The sequence below is a fragment of the Procambarus clarkii genome, chromosome 64 (genome assembly GCF_040958095.1).
Source record: "Procambarus clarkii isolate CNS0578487 chromosome 64, FALCON_Pclarkii_2.0, whole genome shotgun sequence".
Classification (NCBI taxonomy): Eukaryota; Metazoa; Arthropoda; class Malacostraca; order Decapoda; family Cambaridae; genus Procambarus; species Procambarus clarkii.
In genome coordinates, this window is record NC_091213.1 from 19358158 (window position 1) to 19379780 (window position 21623).

The 21623-nt window shown below is 47.2% G+C and overlaps 1 protein-coding gene across 1 annotated transcript in view; it reads left to right on the forward strand.

The window, feature by feature from the left end:
* Positions 1-21623, forward strand: part of LOC123769106 (neural cell adhesion molecule 2) — a 255815-nt gene that overhangs the window by 174071 nt on the left and 60121 nt on the right. Inside the window, exons 6-9 of the mRNA XM_069309271.1 lie at positions 8612-8763; positions 12551-12695; positions 13317-13447; positions 15632-15791. Coding sequence (XP_069165372.1) covers positions 8612-8763; positions 12551-12695; positions 13317-13447; positions 15632-15791 — 588 coding nt within the window. The remainder of the gene's footprint in view (positions 1-8611; positions 8764-12550; positions 12696-13316; positions 13448-15631; positions 15792-21623) is intronic.

Genomic DNA, 21623 nt, shown 5'->3' on the forward strand with positions numbered 1-21623 from the left:
CAGTTGCATATATGCCTGGGGACCATTCAGGCTTTTTGACATTTGTGTTCCTCACGTGTGCCCCAAAGAATGAGGAAATTTGGTAAAACACTCTGCCCAAGATTACCATCAGAGTACCGGGGGGATGATGGGGAAATATCCTCGGCTACCATCATCTTTTGTCCGGTCGTGATGGTCGAGTAGTTAAGGTGTCCTGTACATCAGTTGCAAAGTGCTCCTAACAGTATGAGTTCGAGTGACATATATATATATATATATATATATATATATATATATATATATATATATATATATATATATATATATACATATATATATATATATATATATACATATATATATATATATATATATATATATATATATATATATATATATATATATATATATATATATATATATATATATATATATATATAAAGAGTTTATAAGTTCCTTAATGGAGCTCTGTTGTTTATGCATCGTTAAACGCCTAGACGTCGTCGTCTATGCCTTCAAATGCCCACTTGGGGACTGTAAGCTCCAAAAAACCCAGTATATAGGCAAGACAACAACATCTCTTTCTAGGCGTTTAACGATGCATAAACAACAGGGCTCCATTAAGGAACATATAAACTCTTCCCACAACCAAACCATCGCCAGAGAAATCCTAGTAAACAACACAGAAATCATCGATAGATACAGCGATAGCAGGCGGCTTGACTTTTGCGAGGAACTACACATTAAGAAGTCAACACCAGCAATCAATAGCCAATTAATGCACAACTATATTCTACCCACCTCAAGACTCCGCTCCAATATAGAAGCATCAAGAAATATGGACCAATAGGCTTTCTACATTCACTTCCAATACCCATTGTTTCGTGTTCTGTCTTGTGTTGATGAAATTAATACCCTATTAATGCCACCTCTTGTTCTGTCTTGTGTTGATGAAATTAATACCCTATTAATGCCACCTCACCCCATCCACCTCACTCAAATGTAGATATAAGGAAAATCGGAGATGTGTAAGTTCTATTCAGTTGTGTATTTGTAAACTAAAGTCTTTGAAAATGTAATAAGTTTTACGAAAAGCGCTCGTGTCGCGTCAGACTAGAAATAAAAATGAATTTTGGAGAATTGATTTTTGAATTACCTCCAACAGTGAAAAGAAATGTACGAAAGATTGAGAAAATTCGTGTTAGAATTATTAATCTTATTTTTTCGGTCATATTTAATAATATATATATATATATATATATATATATATATATATATATATATATATATATATATATATATATATATATATATATATATATATATATATATATATATATATATATATATATATATATATATATACTTGCATAAACCACAAGTGAAGATTAACAATCTTTGGACAACACCCACCAGTGGTACTCGAACCCAGAAAGCACAACTACCTTCCAGTAGCTGCCATAACTAGTACGCTTTAACCCACTACACCATCAGACCTTACAAAATAAGTAGAGACTTCGAGATATATATACATCTCAAATATCTCCACTTCCCAAGGGCACCAGATAAGTGTGAGGTTAGTCTGCGTTTTTCATCAAGCCACTGTCAATGTGAGAGAACTCGTGTCCATGCTATAAGCCTATACTTGCATAAACCACAAGTGAAGATTAACAATCTTTGGACAACACCCACCAGTGGGACTCGAACCCAGAAAGCACAACTACCTTCCAGTAGCTGCCATAACTAGTACGCTTTAACCCACTACACCATCAGACTCTACAAAAGAAGTAGAGACTTCGATATATATATATACATCTCAAATATCTCCACTTCCCGAGGGCACCAGATAAGTGTGAGGTTAGTCTGCGTTTTTCATCAAGCCACTGTCAATGTGAGAGAACTCGTGTCCATGCTATAAGCCTATACTTGCATAAACCACAAGTGAAGATTAACAATCTTTGGACAACACCCACCAGTGGGACTTGAACCCAGAAAGCACAACTACCTTCCAGTAGCTGCCATAACTAGTACGCTTTAACCCACTACACTTTAATTAATCTTCACTTGTGGTTTATGCAAGTATAGGCTTATAGCATGGACACGAGTTCTCTCACATTGACAGTGGCTTGATGAAAAACGCAGACTAACCTCACACTTATCTGGTGCCCTCGGGAAGTGGAGATATTTGAGATGTATATATATGTCGAAGTCTCTACTTCTTTTGTAGGGTCTGATGGTGTAGTGGGTTAAAGCGTACTAGTTATGGCAGCTACTGGAAAGTAGTTGTGCTTTCTGGGTTCGAGTCCCACTGGTGGGTGTTGTCCAAAGATTGATATATATATATATATATATATATATATATATATATATATATATATATATATATATATATATATATATATATATATATATATATATATATATATATATATATATATATATATATATATATAAGGGGGTACCACCACTGGTGCAATTATAGGGACCCACAGCCTCAGAGAAGGGAACACAGAGCACTCAGGGAAAAACTTGACATTTAACTCTGAATACGAAAGAGTGTTCACTTCTCCTACCACCCCCATTTTTTTTTATTATGATGTACACTTTATTATGCAAGGTTATACAGTTACATATCTGATTTTATACAAAAAATAAACATTAAGAGGACACAAGAAAAAGTTCGCTTCCTAGAGGCTGTAGATTTCCTCGAACTCCTCCGACGCCGGGCAGGAACCGAGGATGCAGCGAGCATTCCCCCTCTGGATCGCGACACTGAGGCGCTGAAAGAGAAAACTTGCTGCTCTAGGGTCTCTTGTGGTGTCAATGAGCTTGGAACCAAGATCCTTAAGAAACCTTCTTGCACTCTCACCCCATGGGCCTAGGGTCTCAGACCCTATTGGAACGAAATTGTACCTTTGATCTAATTGCCTGTACTTGACTGACTTTTGTTTTTCTCTGTGTGTCGCTGCGGCTCCCGCCGTGCCGGCAGAGAGGGTGATGTATGTCGTTGCCAGGGTGGATACGCAAGTATAGTCCCATGCTAACTGCCTGCCACCCTTCCACGGACGCAGTGTGATTCCGTCTGGTCGGCCGGCAAAGCTAACAGAGTCACGGTTCAGTAGGTTGCGGGGCTCTCTCTCCGCTGGACACTGAGCAGAGGCAAGGCTTCTTTTAATGATGTCGTTGACTTCGTCGTGTCTAGTGTGCCAACCACCCGATTTTCCACAGTGCAGGCCATGCAATCCATATTCGTCAGCATCTGCCTCGCCGCAAATACACCTGTGAACAGTGTGGAGAGGGGCAGCAAGGCGGAGAGCGACTGCAATACGGAGCTCCTGCGGATCAAGACGTGTGCCTGTCGCAGACATAGGGACTGCCAGAAGGAAGTCCCCTGCATGGGGAGCCTGCACAGCTGTGAGGCGTGCACGATCACTGGGGGTTGTTGCTGCCTCCAGCAAAGCTGTGGCTTCTTTGTCTACAATGGGGCTGTCCCAACTGGATTGTTTCTTGGCTTTCGGCATGGCTGGTCTGAGTGCTGGGTCTGTCATGGCACCCCATTTCGTGTCGCATTCCGTGTAGTGGGGGTCCTGTATCCCCGCTACATCGCTCAGGGTGTCAGGTAGAATTTCCTTAACCAGGTCATCTGATGCTGAGGAGGAAGACAGGAAGGCTGGGACAGCAATTTGGGTGGCGGTGCGGACACCCAAGCCACCGAGCCTGACAGGAAGAGTGGCTTGTTTCCACTGGCATTCGTTGAGAGAGAGGTTAACAACTTTTTCCAGCATGGTCTTCAGTAGGAGGTCATACTCGTCAAGCTTTGGGTTGTTGTAAGATGGGGCGCACCTCAGAAAGTAGGTTAGCCTCGGAAGGTATAGGCATTTGGTGAGGAGATAAAAAGCATCGTGGGCATCGATGTCACCTATTCTGTCTTCCATCCTCCTAAGGTCTGCGATTTTCTTGTCGAGGATCTCCTCAAAGGCGTTAGACCCGAGGGGAGCTCCAAGGAGGGTGCTGTTCTCGACCCTAATGACATGGGCTCCAGGCAAGGCAGACCTTATTCTAGCTACGATGTCTGGGTTGGAGGAGACTACTTCACACTTGGAAGGGTTCTGGACGAGACCCAGGCTTACTTCTTGCTCCCTTATTTTCCTGATATCTGACAAGAGGTGGTCTACGGTGCCAGCAATAGTGCCATCATCCAAAAACCAGATGTTGAACTCGCTGGACAAGCTTTCGGTGATTTCTTTTAAGACTAAGCAGAAAAGAAGGGGAGCAAGAGGATCACCTTGCTGAACACCTTCACATGATCTGATTTCATGTTCACCAAAGAGCAGTTTTGACTCGCCACTGTAGCACGATAGTATGAACGGGTAGAGGGGCCGGAAATGGCGATGTACGGCACAAAGTAGTGCATCTCTTCTGACCATGTTGAAGGCATTCTTAAAGTCCAGTTTGAGCAGGGCCTTTTCATCAGAAATGTTTGTGATGTATGCTCGTGCTGCATGGGCAGCCGCTTCACAGCCTTGGGGGATTCCAAATCCTAGCTGGATTGGTTTCAGCAATTCAGCCGCTTGCTGGCTAACTACCCTCGTAGCAGCCTTGGCAATCAGGCGTCGGAGAGTGTTGCCAACAGCGATTGGCCTGATTCCTTCGTCCTTCTTTTTGAGAGCACAGAGGGAGGGATATATATATATATATATATATATATATATATATATATATATATATATATATATATATATATATATATATATATATGTCGTACCTAGTAGCCAGAACGCACTTCTCAGCCTACTATGCAAGGCCCAATTTGCCTAATAAGCCAAGTTTTCATGAATTATTTGTTTTTCGACTACCTAACCTACCTAACCTGACCTAACCTAACTTTTTCTGCTACCTAACCGAACCTAACCTATAAAGATAGGTTAGGTTAGGTTAGGTAGGGATGGTTAGGTTCGGTCATATATCTACGTTAATTTTAACTCTAATAAAAAAAATTGACCTCATACATAATGAAATGGGTAGCTTTATCATTTCATAAGAAAAAAATTTGAGAAAATATATTAATTCAGGAAAACTTGGCTTATTAGGCAAATCGGGCCTTGCATAGTAGGCTGAGAAGTGCGTTCTGGCTACTAGGTACGACATATATATATATATATATATATATATATATATATATATATATATATATATATATATATATATATATATATATATATCCCTCCCTCTGTGCTCTCAAAAAGAAGGACGAAGGAATCAGGCCAATCGCTGTTGGCAACACTCTCCGACGCCTGATTGCCAAGGCTGCTACGAGGGTAGTTAGCCAGCAAGCGGCTGAATTGCTGAAACCAATCCAGCTAGGATTTGGAATCCCCCAAGGCTGTGAAGCGGCTGCCCATGCAGCACGAGCATACATCACAAACATTTCTGATGAAAAGGCCCTGCTCAAACTGGACTTTAAGAATGCCTTCAACATGGTCAGAAGAGATGCACTACTGCACTACAGATGCACATATATATATATATATATATATATATATATATATATATATATATATATATATATATATATGTCGTACCTAGTAGCCAGAACGCACTTCTCAGCCTACTATGCATGGCCCGATTTGCCTAATAAGCCAAGTTTTCCTGAATTAATACATTTTCTCTAATTTTTTTCTTATGAAATGATAAAGCTACCCATTTCATTATGTATGAGGTCAAGTGTTTTTTATTGGAGATAAAATTAAAGTAGATATATGACCGAACCTAACCAACCCTACCTAACCTAACCTAACCTATCTTTGCAGGTTAGGATAGGTTAGGTACCCGAAAAAGTTAGGTTAGGTTAGGTTAGGTAGGTTAGGTAGTCGAAAAACAATTAATTCATGAAAACTTGGCTTATTAGGCAAATTGGGCCTTGCATAGTAGGCTGAGAAGTGAGTTCTGGCTACTAGGTACGACATATATATATATATATATATATATATATATATATATATATATATATATATATATATATATATATATATATATATATATGTCGTACCTAGTAGCCAGAACTCACTTCTCAGCCTACTATTCAAGGCCCGATTTGCCTAATAAGCCAAGTTTTCCTGAATTAATATATTTACTATAATTTTTTTCTTATGAAATGATAAAGCTACCCTTTTCACTATGTATGAGGTCAATTTTTTTTTATTGGAGTTAAAATTAACGTAGATATATGACCGAACCTAACCAACCCTACCTAACCTAACCTAACCTATATATATAGGTAAGGTTAGGTTAGGTAGCCAAAAAAAGCTAGGTTAGGTTAGGTTAGGTAGGTTAGGCAGACGAAAAAACATTAATTCATGAAAACTTGGCTTATTAGGCAAATCGGGCCTTGCATAGTAGGCTGAGAAGTGCGTTCTGGCTACTAGGTACGACATATATATATATATATATATATATATATATATATATATATATATATATATTATTAAATATGACCGAAAAAGTAAGATTAATAATTCTAACACGATTAGTAAGATTAATAATTCTAAGATTAATAATATATGTCTACAGGAAAGACTGCTACCAAAATATACTAATATATTAAGGGGATTTTTGTGTCCCCTACAATGCAGTTTCCATGTTCTTTTGTCCTTCCACTCGCCTTCTTTTTGTGTTATATTTTGCTTCATTAGATATTTCACGGTTGCAAGTTATACATTGGTGAATATAATGAATGGTTTAATGTTGGGGTTCTCCTGGAGCTCGTCTGTTTCCGGATTGGAACCGAGGAAACAGCAGGCATTTCCCGTCGGAATCATCACACTGAGGCGCTGAAGCAAGAAACTGGCTGCTCTTTTGTATCTGTTGGTGTCAACTAGCATGGAACCCAATTCTCTGAGAAAGCTTAGAGTGCTCCTATCTCAGGAGCCAAGCATGTCTGATGCTATGGGTATTAAGCAATATTGACTTTTCAGCTACCTGTTCATGTTGGATTTTGCTGTTTCCGAGTGGTTAGCTGCACCACCTCACTTGATCAGCACCGAGGTGTGCTGATCAAGGTGTATATAGGTGTCAGCGAGGGTGGATACACAAGTGTAGACCAACGCCAGCTGTTTGCCCCTCTTCCAGGGGTATTGTAATGCCATCTGGGCGAAGCATGTGAACGTCCATGATTTGGGCCATTAGGATCGAGGGTCTACCTCTACTCGGCACTGAGCTGAGGCAAGGCTCCTCTTGATGTCATATATATTATCCTCGTTGTGTCTTGCAGAAGCCTTTGGAGCTTTTGCAGTGCAGCCCATGCAGTACATATTGCTCTTCTTCCACCCTGTAGCAAATACACTTTTATTCAGTGTGAATTGGGGCACCAAGGCATTCTGCTGCACAGAGGGTCACCGGATCTATGCATGGGTGGCATGCACTGCTCTGAGGCGGTCCCTCTCTATTTGATGTTGCAGCATTGAGCATGGCATCAGCTATTTTATTTTCTACTAGGGCTATCCCAGCTGGACTGTTTATGTTATTTTTTTCTTGAATCTAAGTTGGGTGCTGGAACTGCAAGGGCATCCGATTGATTTGAACATTCAATAAAAGTAGGATCATGTATCCTAATGGGACCAAAATTACCCAGTGGTTACGGTAGGATTTCTCTCAAAAGGTCGTTCGATGCACAGGAGGAAAAAAGGAAGGCTTGTAGAGCAAATTGTGAGGCTGTGCGGACACCGAATCTGATGGGCAAGAGTTGCTTGCTCCCATTGAGAGTTGTCCTGCAGAAGGTTCAGGACTTTCTCTAGCATGAATTTCAGAAGGTTGTCATACTCGTATAATTTAGGGTGGCTGTGGGATGAACACCTCAGAAAGTAGGTCAACTGTATGTATCTACAATCTGTGGCCTAAACGTGAACTACTTCATGTCCGAATTTGGATGAATGTTCGATGTCACCGGATGTTGACATCAAACATGAGTGAGTTTCAGATTTCTAATTTTAATTCTTTCAAAAAGTCCAAATAGAACCTAAAGTGGTTAGACATAAAAAATTTCACAAATTGGTTTAAAACATGTGACTGGTAAGACAATCTTAATCTTCTCTTCACGGAAATATGATATAGGGCGTCAGTGAGTAGTAGAAAGATGCCGTAGACTCGTAGTGAGTCTGCCGTTGATTGAAAAGGTATTTTCAGCTGTCAGGATGTCTATGACCTCTAAAATATTAGTAGGTTTGTTCTATCTGAAAAACACATCCTGAACTTGCGCACAAGATTAAAAGACTTTCACCACTACAGATAATTTTTTATTTGGGCGTTATTACTTTTAGTTATTCCACATTGTATTTGTAATTGGGAACATTATTCTAAATTAAATAAATACTTATTTTGTTTCTAAAACTGAGACGCTAAAATATTTTAAACTTTGACACAGTGAATACTGTTGCACTGACGTAAATCTAGATTTTGTAAAAATGTAACATGAGTTTTTATCAGTAAAACCTGATTCTATTTTACATGTTAAGCATAACAATATAGGTAAATTGCTCCAGAACATTACCTAAAACCTGAGTAGGTATGACGTTATAACCCCGGAAGTTAGAAGTGAATATTACGTGGTGAAGTTTGATTGTGATGTTGTTGACAGTCCCGCCGCTGGAGGTGAGCATCGTGGGCACCAACCCCCCGATGGCCGAGGGTCAGCCGTACTCCCTGGTGTGTGAGGCGGGCGGCTCCCGGCCCCCCGCCACCCTCTCTTGGTGGATGGACGGCCTCCTGGTGGACACTGATCACGACCAGGTACTGTCTCTCTCTCTCTCTCTCTGGTGCTCCTGGTGACCTTCCGTCATGGACAGGTAATGTGTGTGTGTGTGTGTGTGTGTGTGTGTGTGTGTGTGTGTGTGTGTGTGTGTGTGTGTGTGTGTGTGTGTGTGTGTGTGTGTGTGTGTGTGTGTGTGTGTGTGTGTGTGTGTGTGTACTCACCTAATTGTGCTTGCGGGGGTTGAGCTTTGGCTCTTTGGTCCCGCCTCTCAACCGTCAATTAACTGGTGTTCAGATTCCTGAGCCTACTGGGCTCTATCATTTCTACATTTGAAACTGTGTATGGAGTCAGCCTCCACCACATCACTTCCTAATGCATTCCATTTACTAACTACTCTGACACTGAAAAATTTCTTTCTAATGTCTCTGTGGCTCATTTGGGTACTCAGCTCCCACCTGTGTCCCCTTGTTCGCGTCCCTCCAGTGTTGAATAGTTCATCCTTGTTTACCCGGTCGATTCCCCTGAGGATTTTGTAGGTTGTGATCATGTCCCCCCTTACTCTTCTGTCTTCCAGTGTCGTAAGGTTCATTTCCCGCAGCCTTTCCTCATAACTCATGCCTCTTAGTTCTGGGACTAGTCTAGTAGCATACCTTTGGACTTTTTCCAGCTTCGTCTTGTGCTTGACAAGGTACGGGCTCCATGCTGGGGCAGCATACTCCAGGATTGGTCTTACATATGTGGTGTACAAGATTCTGAATAATTCCTTACACAGGTTCCTGAACGCCGTTCTGATTTTAGCCAGCCTCGCATATGCCGCAGACGTTATTCTCTTTATGTGGGCTTCAGGAGACAGGTTTGGTGTGATATCAACTCCTAGATCTTTCTCTCTGTCTGTTTCATTAAGTACTTCATCTCCTATTCTGTATCCTGTGCCTGGCCTCCTGTTTCCACTGCCTAGTTTCATTACTTTGCATTTACTCGGGTTGAACTTCAACAGCCATTTGTTGGACCATTCACTCAGTCTATCCAGGTCATCTTGTAGCCTCCTACTATCATCTTCTGTTTCAATCCTCCTCATAATTTTTGCATCGTCGGCAAACACTGAAAGGAACGAATCTATACCCTCTGGAAGATCTTTTACATATACCAGAAACAGTATAGGTCCAAGGACTGACCCCTGCGGGACTCCACTTGTGACGTCTCGCCAATCTGAGACCTCACCCCTCACACAGACTCGTTGTCTCCTGTTGCTTAGGTACTCCTCTATCCACCGGAGTACCTTCCCTTTCACTCCAGCCTGCATCTCCAACTTTCGCACTAGCCTCTTGTGTGGCATTGTATCAAAGGCTTTCTGACAATCCAAAAATATGCAGTCTGCCCACCCTTCTCTTTCTTGCCTTATGTTTGTTGCCTGGTCATAGAATTCAAGTAACCCTGTGAGGCAAAACCTGCCATCCCTGAACCCATGTTGATGCTGTGTTACAAAGTTCCTTCGCTCCTGATGCTCCACTAATTTTTTTCGCACAATCTTCTCCATCAGCTTGCATGGTATGCAGGTTAGGGACACTGGCCTGTAGTTCAGTGCCTCCTGTCTATCCCTTTCCTGTATATCGGGACTACGTTAGCTGCTTTCCAAATATCTGGCAGTTCCTCTGTTGCCAGTGATTTGTTATACACTATGGAGAGTGGTAGGCACAGTTCTCTTGCTCCTTCCTTTAGAACCCAAGGGGTGATTCCATCTGGGCCTATAGCCTTCGTCACATCCAACTCTAGTAAACACTTCCTTACTTCCCCACTGGTAATCTCAAACTCTTCCAGTGGTTCCTGGTTAGCTATTCCCTCACTTACCTCTGGAATTTCTCCTTGCTCTAAGGTGAAGACCTCCTGGAATTTCTTATTCAATTTCTCACACACTTCCTTGTCATTTGTAGTGAATCCTTCCACCCCTATCCTTAATTTCATAACCTGTTCCTTTACTGTTGTTTTTCTTCTAATGTGGCTATGCAACAATTTAGGCTGAGTCTTTGCCTTGCTTGCGATGTCATTTTCGTATTGTCTTTCTGCCTCTCTTCTCATCCTGACATATTCATTCCTGGCATTCTGGTATCTTTCTCTGCTCTCCAGTGTCCTGTTATTCCTATAGTTTCTCCATGCCCTTTTACTTTGCTGCTTAGCTAGCCTACATCTCTGATTAAACCAAGGGTTTCTCATCTTCATTTCTCTGTTTTCCTTTTGGACTGGGACAAACTTGTTTGCTGTGTCCTTGCACTTCTGCGTGATGTAATCCATCATATCTTGGGCCGTCTTTCCCCTGAGCTCTGTTTCCCATCTGTTAGGAATTTTCTTATCCACTCATAGTTTCCCTTTCGGTATGCTAACTTTTTGGTTTCGGTACCCCTCCTCGAGTTCAATAACCCTTCTTCAATCAAGTACTCATACACCAGTACACTGTGGTCACTCATTCCTACTGGGTCCTCAAAACCGATTTCTCTTATGTCGGAGTCGTTCAGAGTGAAGACTAGGTCGAGTCTCGCTGGTTCGTCATTGCCTCTCATCTCATTACATATGTGTGTGTGTGTGTGTGTGTGTGTGTGTGTGTGTGTGTGTGTGTGTGTGTGTGTGTGTGTGTGTGTGTGTGTGTGTGTGTGTGTGTGTGTGTGTGTGTGTGTGTGTGTGTGTGTGTGTGTGTGTGTGTGTGTACCCACTTAGATGTGCTTACGGGGGCAGAGTTCTGGCTCTTTGGTCCCGCCTCTCAACTGTCAGTCAACTGATGTACAGATTCCAGAGCCTACTGGGCTCTATCATATTTACATTTGAAACTGTGTATGGAGTCAGCCTCCACCTCATCACTGCCTAATGCATTCCATTTGTTAACTACTCTGACACTGAAAAAGTTCTTTCCAACGTCCCTGTGGCTCATTTGGGTACTCAGTTTCCATCTGTGTGTCCTTGTTCGCGTACCACCAGTGTTAAACAGTTATCCTTATCTACCCCTATCAATTCCTGTGAGAATTTTGTAGGTAGTGATCATGTCTCCACAACTTATCTGTCTTCTAGAGTCGTGAGGTGCATTTCACGCAGCCTTTCCCTGTAACTCATGCCTGTTAGTTCCGGGACTATCCTAATAGCATACTTCTGAACTTTTTCCAGCTTCGTCTTGTGCTTGACAAGGTACGGGCTCCATGCTGGAGCCGCATACTCCTTGATTGGTCTTACATATGTGGTGTGTGGGTTGAACTTTAGTAGCCATTTGTTGGACCATTCATACGGTTTGTCTAGTTCATCTTGTAGTCTCAGACAATCTTCCTCAGTAAAACATATTAGCTGTTCGTCATATTTATCTTAATAATTATTCTTAATCCTCTTAATCTTAATCCTGCCAGTACCTCTTTATGCTCTCTCTCTCTCTGCCAGGTCCTCTTTATGCTCTCTCTCTCTCTGCCAGTACCTCTTTATGCTCTCTCTCTCTCTGCCAGTACCTCTTTATGCTCTCTCTCTCTCTCTCTGCCAGGTCCTCTTTATGCTCTCTCTCTCTCTGCCAGTACCTCTTTATGCTCTCTCTCTCTCTGCCAGTACCTCTTTATGCTCTCTCTCTCTGCCAGTACCTCTTTATGCTCTCTCTCTCTCTGCCAGTACCTCTTTATGTTCTCTCTCTCTCTGCCAGTACCTCTTTATGGTCTTTCTGTCTCTTTATGTTAGAGACCCCTGTGTGGGTCTCAAACCATGGATTCCACGCTTGTGAGGCTTCGAAGCTCTGTCGACTGGGCTATGAGTTGTCTTAAAAAGGAAAATATTAAACAAAGTCATATGTTTGTGTCTTTCTAGGTGGTGAAGGAAGGGAACGTGAGCAGGACGACCCTTCACCTCACACCGACCAGAAACAACGACGGGGCCATCGTGTCGTGCAGAGCGGAGAACCCGGAGATGCCCGGGGCTGCCATGGAGGACATTGTCAAGCTCAGTGTTCATTGTGAGTGTGTTGACTCGCCTAAATTCATTTAGTTGCTGGTTTCCTTGACCCCCCTTGAGTTTGTGTTGCTGATAGAGAGGCGGGAAATATCTATCTATATGCAGAGTATATCACGTGACATTCTTCAGTGACTCAAAGGTTACTGTCAAGCCGATTTGGTGAAGTGAGTCACGTTATTGTGAGTTCATGAGCCGCGGGAATTATTAATAGTCACACTGGAAATATTTTACTTTCATTACCTAAATGTTTTAATAAAAAACTTTTCTTTCTTGCTTTCTTTAAAGTACTCCTTGAAGATATTACCACTAAGTAAAGTCTTGCTAAATATTATGCGTCTTAAACATTGAATACCTGTGTCTGGTGGTGGTGATCACTGAATGGATCGCGGGTGCCCCACACGGACTCCTACCATAGTTTAGACAGTACAACTTCCCACGGGTGTTCCCTGACTCCCTCTTCCATACACTAACAGTAAAATTATTAAAACACTAACAGTAGGTTATCTAACCATCCCCCAAAGGTTGGGGTTCTAACCATCCCCCAAAAGTTGGGGTTTCCATTCTTAACCTTTATGCCCTCAAGTTTTGTAAGGGTGGAGAATAATGTGGGTGAGGTCGACAGACACGCCGAGGCTGCAGCTGCGGGCCGGACACAACCTGTTGATGACCAACATCAAGGAAGGAGACGACGTGTACTTCGAGTGTGTCATACAAGCCAACCCGCCGGTGGTGACGGTGCTGTGGTTCCTGCAGGCGAGTGCTTATTCTCTTGCTATTGGTCTCCTCTCTCTCTCTCTGTCTTTCTGTCTCTCTCTCTCTCTCTGTCTCTCTCTCTCTCTGCCTCTCTCTGTCTCTGTCTCTCTCTCTCTTTCTCTCTCTCTCTCTACGTTCTTCTACGTAACTGAACCTCTGCCTCTTTTCGGGTCACTTGTAATGTTCTTCAGGATTCTTCTTTGTTATTCTCATGTAATAATTATTTATATTATTATTATTATTATTCAATAATGACCTTCATAGTATACATAATGCTATGGTTTATATTAATGACTTTCTGACTTATAATAACCTTTGATCTCGGTGTTGCACACTCAACTCTCGAATTCAATTGTAATAATAGACAGTTTTATTAACTTTATTAGAGAACACATCTGCCTAGACAAAGCCTAACATGCCTCCGATTAAATTATTAGGAATTCTCTTCATGTTCAGAAATAACTGGAGTTGAGGACTTGGTGATATATATATTTAGCACATAACTTTACATATTGATGTCCCGGTTTATAAAAACTTCAGCCCATCAAATATTTATATAATACCCTACAGTTTTCAATTCGCCATTTTCTCACATTAAGGAAAATACCGTGTTACCCAAATTTTTAGATTTTGTGAATAGGAAAGTGATTAGGGTCTTCAGTTTCAATCGCCTCAGTTCAATTCTTAAGTCATTTGGCTTCCGCCAAAATGTTACATTTCTGTGTACTGTAATGCATTACCACGAGGTAATGTTCTTCATTCCAAAAATCCAAAATCATCCCACATATTTCCAGCCATCTGCCATATTTCCCCCCCTCCTCAATTTATTAATTAAAAAGAGTTTCTGGATATTTTGGGGTGACAATAGCTAAAATTGTTCTATGGCCGTGTACCAAACTTTTAACTTACTTTTTGTTGCGTTCATGTCTGCGAGAACAATTGTTTTTCTGCTCTTGTCACTAGGCTCCTCCTCTTGGAAATCATTTTCATCTGCCTCGTTCAAATTTTATGCCTAATTTTCTCAATGTTCTAAACATCCGTCTTAATCTCTCCTAATGTTATTTTTTGTCTGTTTATATTAGTATCATATTCTACATATATTATTAATACCAATATATGTGTATATTATATCCATTCTCCATAAGTCTGTCAGTATTTTCCTTGTAAGTTTTATTTTGGCAAGATTTATATTGACATGGCATTGTTGCAATCATTTTTTTCTATACAAAACATGCCTATGGAAAATAATAGCTGGTTATATCCAATTTTTGTTTAAGTATTGTATTTAATGTTTGTCGGTCATCTTGAAATCATCATACAGGTGACTACATTAGTGCCTGTTCTTCGAGTGTTAGTTATTAAAATAGATGTTTACATCATCTCCGACATATTTAACATTCGTTCTACTGTCTGGACTAATGTTTTCATTTAGTACGATGTTGAACGGAGGGTACGTTAGGAGCACAGTGTTAGAGATGTGAGCAAGTTTGCCAGAGAAATAACAGAGGATACAGAGGTGTTAGAGACATAACAGAGTATACAGAGGTGTTAGAGAGATAACATAGAATACAAAGGTGTTAGAGAGATAACATAGGATACAGAGGTGTTAGAGAGATAACAGAAGATAGAGAGGTGTTAGAGAGATAACATAGGATACAGAGGAGTTAGGGAGATAACAGAGGATACAGAGGTGTTAGATAGCAGAGGATACAGAGGTGTTAGATAGCAGAGGATACAGAGGTGTTAGATAGCAGAGGATACAGAGGTGTTAGAGAGATAACGTAGGATACAGAGGTGTTAGAGAGATAACATAGGATACAGAGGTGTTAGAGAGATAACATAGGATACAGAGGTGTTAGAGAGATAGAAGAGGATAAATAAGTTTTAGATAACATAGGATACAGAGGTGTTAGAGAGATAACAAAGGATACAGAGATGTTAGAGAGATAACAGAGGATACAGAGGTGTTAGAGAAAAACATAGACACATACATGAAACAGAGGCAAGCCCCGTGGATAGGTAGGCGACCATTATTGCTACAGTAAAGAAGTTACGGATGACAGCGATACCATGAAGCAACACTGACACACGCCAGCACGGGTACAGTAGTCACGGGGGCAGGTAAACAGCACAGAGAAGGCAGTTGAAGTGTTACATACGTAATCCGTGTGGGTGTCGTTGCAGGGGGAGGAGCTGCACCACAACGTCTCTGCTGGAGTGATCCTCACCAACCAGAGCCTGGTGCTTCAGAGTGTGGGGCGTCACTCCTCCGGCCTCTACACATGCACCGCTGCCAACCAGCTCGGCTCAGCTACCTCTGAGGGCATCCAGCTCAGCGTCAAGTGTGAGTTACCTAGTTGTCACCTAGTTGTGTTTGCTGGGGTTGAGCTCTGGCTCTTTGGTCCCGCCTCTCAACCGTCAATTAACAGGCGTACAGATTCCTGAGCCTATTGGGCTCTATCATATCTACACTTGAAACTGTGTATGGAGTCAGCATCCACCACATCACTTGTGTGTGTGTGTGTGTGTGTGTGTGTGTGTGTGTGTGTGTGTGTGTGTGTGTGTGTGTGTGTGTGTGTGTGTGTGTGTGTGTGTGTGTGTGTGTGTGTGTGTGTGTGTGTGTGTGTGTGTGTGTGTGTGTGTGTGTGTGTGTGTGTGTGTGTGTGTGTGTGTGTGTGTGTGTGTGTGTGTCTTTGTGTGTGCGCGTGTGTGAGTGTGTGTGTATGTGTGCAGAGAGTGAGTGAGAGGGGCATGATTGAGAGAGTATACACACATCCTCTCCATCCCCTCCCCCCCCCACACAGGCCAACCCGTTCTCGCAAATTCGTAAAGTCAATATTGACTTATTAACTACGTGCATAGGTGATATACTAAACATAATAGATACCCTTAAAAAGATTCATAGAAAACACCGACCTTACCTAACCTTGTTAGTATCTTAAGATAAGCATCTTATTGCTTCGTAATTACAATTATTACTTAACATATACCTATTATAGGTTAGGTAATAATTGTAATTACGAAGCAATAAGATGCTTATCTTAAGATACTAACAAGGTTAGGTAAGGTCGGTGTTTTCTATGAATCTTTTTAAGGGTATCTATTATGTTAAGTATGTCACCTATGCACATATTTAATAAGTCAATATTGACTTATTCAATTTGCGAGAACGGGTTGCACAGGCATACCTCAGACACCCTCTCCCAAGTCACTTCACTCCACCCACCCGCAGCACCCCACCCCTCCACCCACCCGCAGCACCCCACACCTCCACCCACCCGCAGCACCCCACCCCTCCACCTACCCGCAGCACCCCACCCCTCCACCTACCCGCAGCACCCCACCCCTCCACCCACCCACAGCACCCCACACCTCCACCCACCCGCAGCACCCCACCCCTCCACCCACCCACAGCACCCCACACCTCCACCCACCAGCAGCACCCCACCCCTCAACCCACCCGCAGCACCCCACCCCTCCACCCACCCGCAGCACCCCACCCGCAGCACCCCACCCGCAGCACCCCACCCCTCCACCCACCCGCAGCACCCCACACCTCCACCCATCAGCATCACCCCACCCCTCCACCCACCCGCAGCACCCCACCCCTCCACCCACCCGCAGCACCCCACCCCTCCACCCACCCGCAGCACCCCACCCCTCCACCCACCAGCAGCACCCCACCCCTCCACCCACCCGCAGCACCCCACCCCTCCACCCACCCGCTGCACCCCACTCCTCCACCCACCAGCAGCAGCCCAACTCTCCACCCACCAGCAGCACCCCACCCCTTCACCCACTCGCAGAAACCCACCCCTACACCCACCCGCAGCACCCCACCCCTCCACCCACCCGCTGCACCCCACCCCTCCACGCACCAGCAGCAGCCCAACTCTCCACCCACCAGCAGTACCCCACCCCTCCACCCACCCGCAGCATCCCCACCCCTCCACCTACCCGCAGCACCCCACCCCTCCACCCACCCGCTGCACCCCACCCCTCCACCCACCAGCAGCAGCCCAACTCTCCACCCACCTGCAGCACCCCACCCCTCCACCCACCAGCAGCACCCCACCTCTCCACCCACCCGCAGCACCCCACCCCTCCACCCACCAGCAACACCCCACCCCTCCACCCACCAGCAGTACCCCACCCCTCCACCCCACCCGCTGCACCCCACCCCTCCACCCACCAGCAGCACCCCACCCCTCCACCCACCCGCAGAACCCCACCCCTCCACCCACCAGCAGCACCCCACCCCTCCACCCACCCGCAGCATCCCCACCCCTCCACCTACCCGCAGCACCCCACCCCTCCACCCACCCACAGCACCCCACCCCTCCACCCACCCGCAGCACCCCACCCCTCCACCCACCCGCAGCACCCCACCCCTCCACCCACCCGCAGCACCCCATACCTCCACCCACCCGCAGCACCCCACCCCTCCACCCAACCACAGCACCCCACCCCTCCACCCACCAGCAGCACCCCACCCCTCCCCCCACCAGCAGTACCCCACCCCTCCACCCCACCCGCAGCACCCCACCCCTCAACCCACCCGCAGCACCCCACCCCTCCACCCACCAGCAGCACCCCACCCCTCCACCCACCAGCAGCACCCCATACCTCCACCTACCCGCAGCACCCCACCCCTCCACCCAACCACAGCACCCCATCCCTCCACCCACCAGCAGCACCCCACCCCTCCCCCCACCAGCAGTACCCCACCCCTCCACCCCACCCGCAGCACCCCACCCCTCCACCCACCCGCAACACCCCACCCCTCCACCCACCCGCTGAACCCCACCCCTCCACCCACCAGCAGCAGCCCAACTCTCAACCCAACCGCAGCACCCCACCCCTCAACCCACCAGCAACACCCCACCTCTCCACCCACCCGCAGCACCCCACCCCTCCACCCACCAGCTGAACCCCACCCCTCCACCCACCAGCAGCAGCCCAACTCTCAACCCAACCGCAGCACCCCACCCCTCAACCCACCAGCAGCACCCCACCCCTCCACCCACCCGCAGCACCCCACTCCTCCACCCACCCGCAGCACCCCCACCCCTCCACCCACCAGCAGCAGCCCACCCCTCAACCCACCAGCAGCACCCCACCCCTCCACCCACCCGCTGCACCCCACCACTCCACCCACCCGCAGCACCCCACCCCTCCATCCACCCGCAGCTCCCCCACCCCTCCACCCACCCGCAGCACCCCACCCCTTCACCAACCCGCAGCACCCCACCCCTCCACCCACCCGCAGCACCCCACCCCTTCACCCACCCGCAGCACCCCACCCCTAAACCCACCCGCTGCACCCCACCCCTCCACCCACTAGCAGCTCCACACCCCTCCACCCACCCGCAGCACCCCACCCCTCCACCCACCCGCAGCACCCCACCCCTCCACCCACCCGCAGCACCCCACCCCTCCACCCATTCGCAGCACCCCACCCCTCCGCCCACCCGCAGCACCCCCACCCCTCCACCCACGCACAGCACCCCCACCCCTCCACCCACTCGCAGCACCCCACCCCTCCACCCACCCGCAGCACCCCACCCCTCCACCCACCAGCAGCACCCCACCCCTCCACCCACCCGCAGCACCCCACCCCTCCACCCACCCGCAGCACCCCACCCCTCCACCCACCCGCTGCACCCCACTCCTCCACCCACAAGCAGCAGCCCAACTCTCCACCCACCAGCAGCACCCCACCCCTTCACCCACTCGCAGAAACCCACCCCTTCACCCACCCGCAGCACCCCACCCCTCCACCCACCCGCTGCACCCCACCCCTCCACGCACCAGCAGCAGCCCAACTCTCCACCCACCAGCAGTACCCCACCCCTCCACCCACCCGCAGCATCCCCACCCCTCCACCTACCCGCAGCACCCCACCCCTCCACCCACCCGCTGCACCCCACCCCTCCACCCACCAGCAGCAGCCCAACTCTCCACCCACCAGCAGCACCCCACCCCTCCACCCACCAGCAGCACCCCACCTCTCCACCCACCCGCAGCACCCCACCCCTCCACCCACCCGCAGCACCCCACCCCTAAACCCACCCGCTGCACCCCACCCCTCCACCCACTAGCAGCTCCACACCCCTCCACCCACCCGCAGCACCCCACCCCTCCACCCACCCGCAGCACCCCACCCCTCCACCCACCCGCAGCACCCCACCCCTCCACCCACCCGCAGCACCCCACCCCTCCGCCCACCCGCAGCAGCCCACCCCTCCACCCACCCGCAGCACCCCACCCCTCCACCCACCCGCAGCACCTCCACCCCTCCACCCACTCGCAGCACCCCACCCCTCCACCCACCCGCAGCACCCCACCCCTCCACCCACCCGCAGCACCCCCACCCCTCCGCCCACCCGCAGCACCCCACCCCTCCGCCCACCCGCAGCAGCCCACCCCTCCACCCACCCGCAGCACCCCACCCCTCCACCCACCCGCAGCACCTCCACCCCTCCACCCACTCGCAGCACCCCACCCCTCCACCCACCCGCAGCACCCCACCCCTCCACCCACCCGCAGCACCCCCACCCCTCCGCCCACCCGCAGCACCCCACCCCTCCACCCACCCGCAGCACCCCACCCCTCTACCCACCCGCAGCACCCCCACCCCTCCACCCACGCACAGCACCCCCACCCCTCCACCCACTCGCAGCACCCCACCCCTCCACCCACCCGCAGCACCCCACCCCTCCACCCACCAGCAGCACCCCACCCCTCCACCCACCCGCAGCACCCCACCCCTCCACCCACCCGCAGCACCCCCACCCCTCCACCCACCCGCAGCACCCCCACCCACCCGCAGCACCCCCACCCCTCCACCCACCCGCAGCACCCCCACCCCTCCACCCACCCGCAGCACCCTACCCCTCCACCCACCCGCTGCACCCCACCCCTCCGCCCTGGCTCCTCGCCTCTTTCATCTTTCGCTACAATTGTTAGGTTTCTCTGACCGCTCCTCTTTCCTCCTTACACTTTCCCCTCATATCCTCTCTGCCCTCTTAGTCTGTCTTTCTCATAACGTTCCTGTTTCTCATAACGTTCCTGTTTCTCATAACGTTACTGTTTCTCATAACGTTCCTGTCTCTCATAACGTTCCTGTCTATTTCTCGTCCAATTCCATTAGTCTGTTCATTATCCTGTTACTTACTCATCTGTTTCTCTCTCACTCTCTTTATCTCAATTTGTTCCTTACCCCGCTTCCTTACTCCTTCCCCTTTCGTCCTCATTTTCTTCTTGATTCACTCCTTAGTCAACTTCCTGTTCTTCTCTTTTCTCCTCCTCTCTCTTCTCCCCTTCTCTTCCTTTCTCTTCTCCCCTTCTCTCCCTCTCTCTTCTCCCCTTCTCTCCCTCTCTCTTCTCCCCTGCTCTCCTTCATCCTCCTCCTGGTCGCCATGACCGAGGCTGGAGTTCAGTAGCGTCCAACAAAGACTCAGCGAGGCACAACGTCAACATATAATCCTGTGACTGCTGGCGGAGGAGCATATTACACGTGCTCTGAGCTTCTGTTTGTATACTGAGTTTTCTGTGTACTCCCCTAGTTCACCTAAAAGAGTTTAGGTGAACTAGGAGAGTTGGTGAATTAGGTGAACCTTTCGAGAGTTGAGATTCAGCTCTTTGGTCCCGCCTCTCAACTGTCAATCAATTAATCACCAATCAGTTGGTGTATATGTTCCTGATCCTATGTGGAGCTGTATTCTATCATCATTTGTAAGAGTGCATGGGAGTCTGCCTCCACCATCATCACGGCCTAATGTGATGTGGTTGAAGCAGTCTAAATTAACTACTACTATTGACTACTCTTGACAGTGAACAATATTGTTTCTACTCTCTGAGGCTCATTTGTGCACTCAGTGAGCGCACGTGCGTGTAATAGTGATAGTTCTTGTGTGTTAGTCTTCCTACTTGTGCTTGCGGGGGTTGAGCTCTGGCTCTTTGGTCGGGCCTCTCAACTGTCAGTCAACTAATGTACAGGTTTCTGAGCCTATTGGGCTCTATCATATCTACACTTGAAGCTGTATATGGAGTCAGCCTCCACCACATAACTTCCTAATGCATTCCACTTGTCTACTACCCTGACACTGAAAAAATTCTTTCTAACGTTCCAATGGCTCATTTGGGCACTCAATTTCCACCTGTGTTCCCTAGT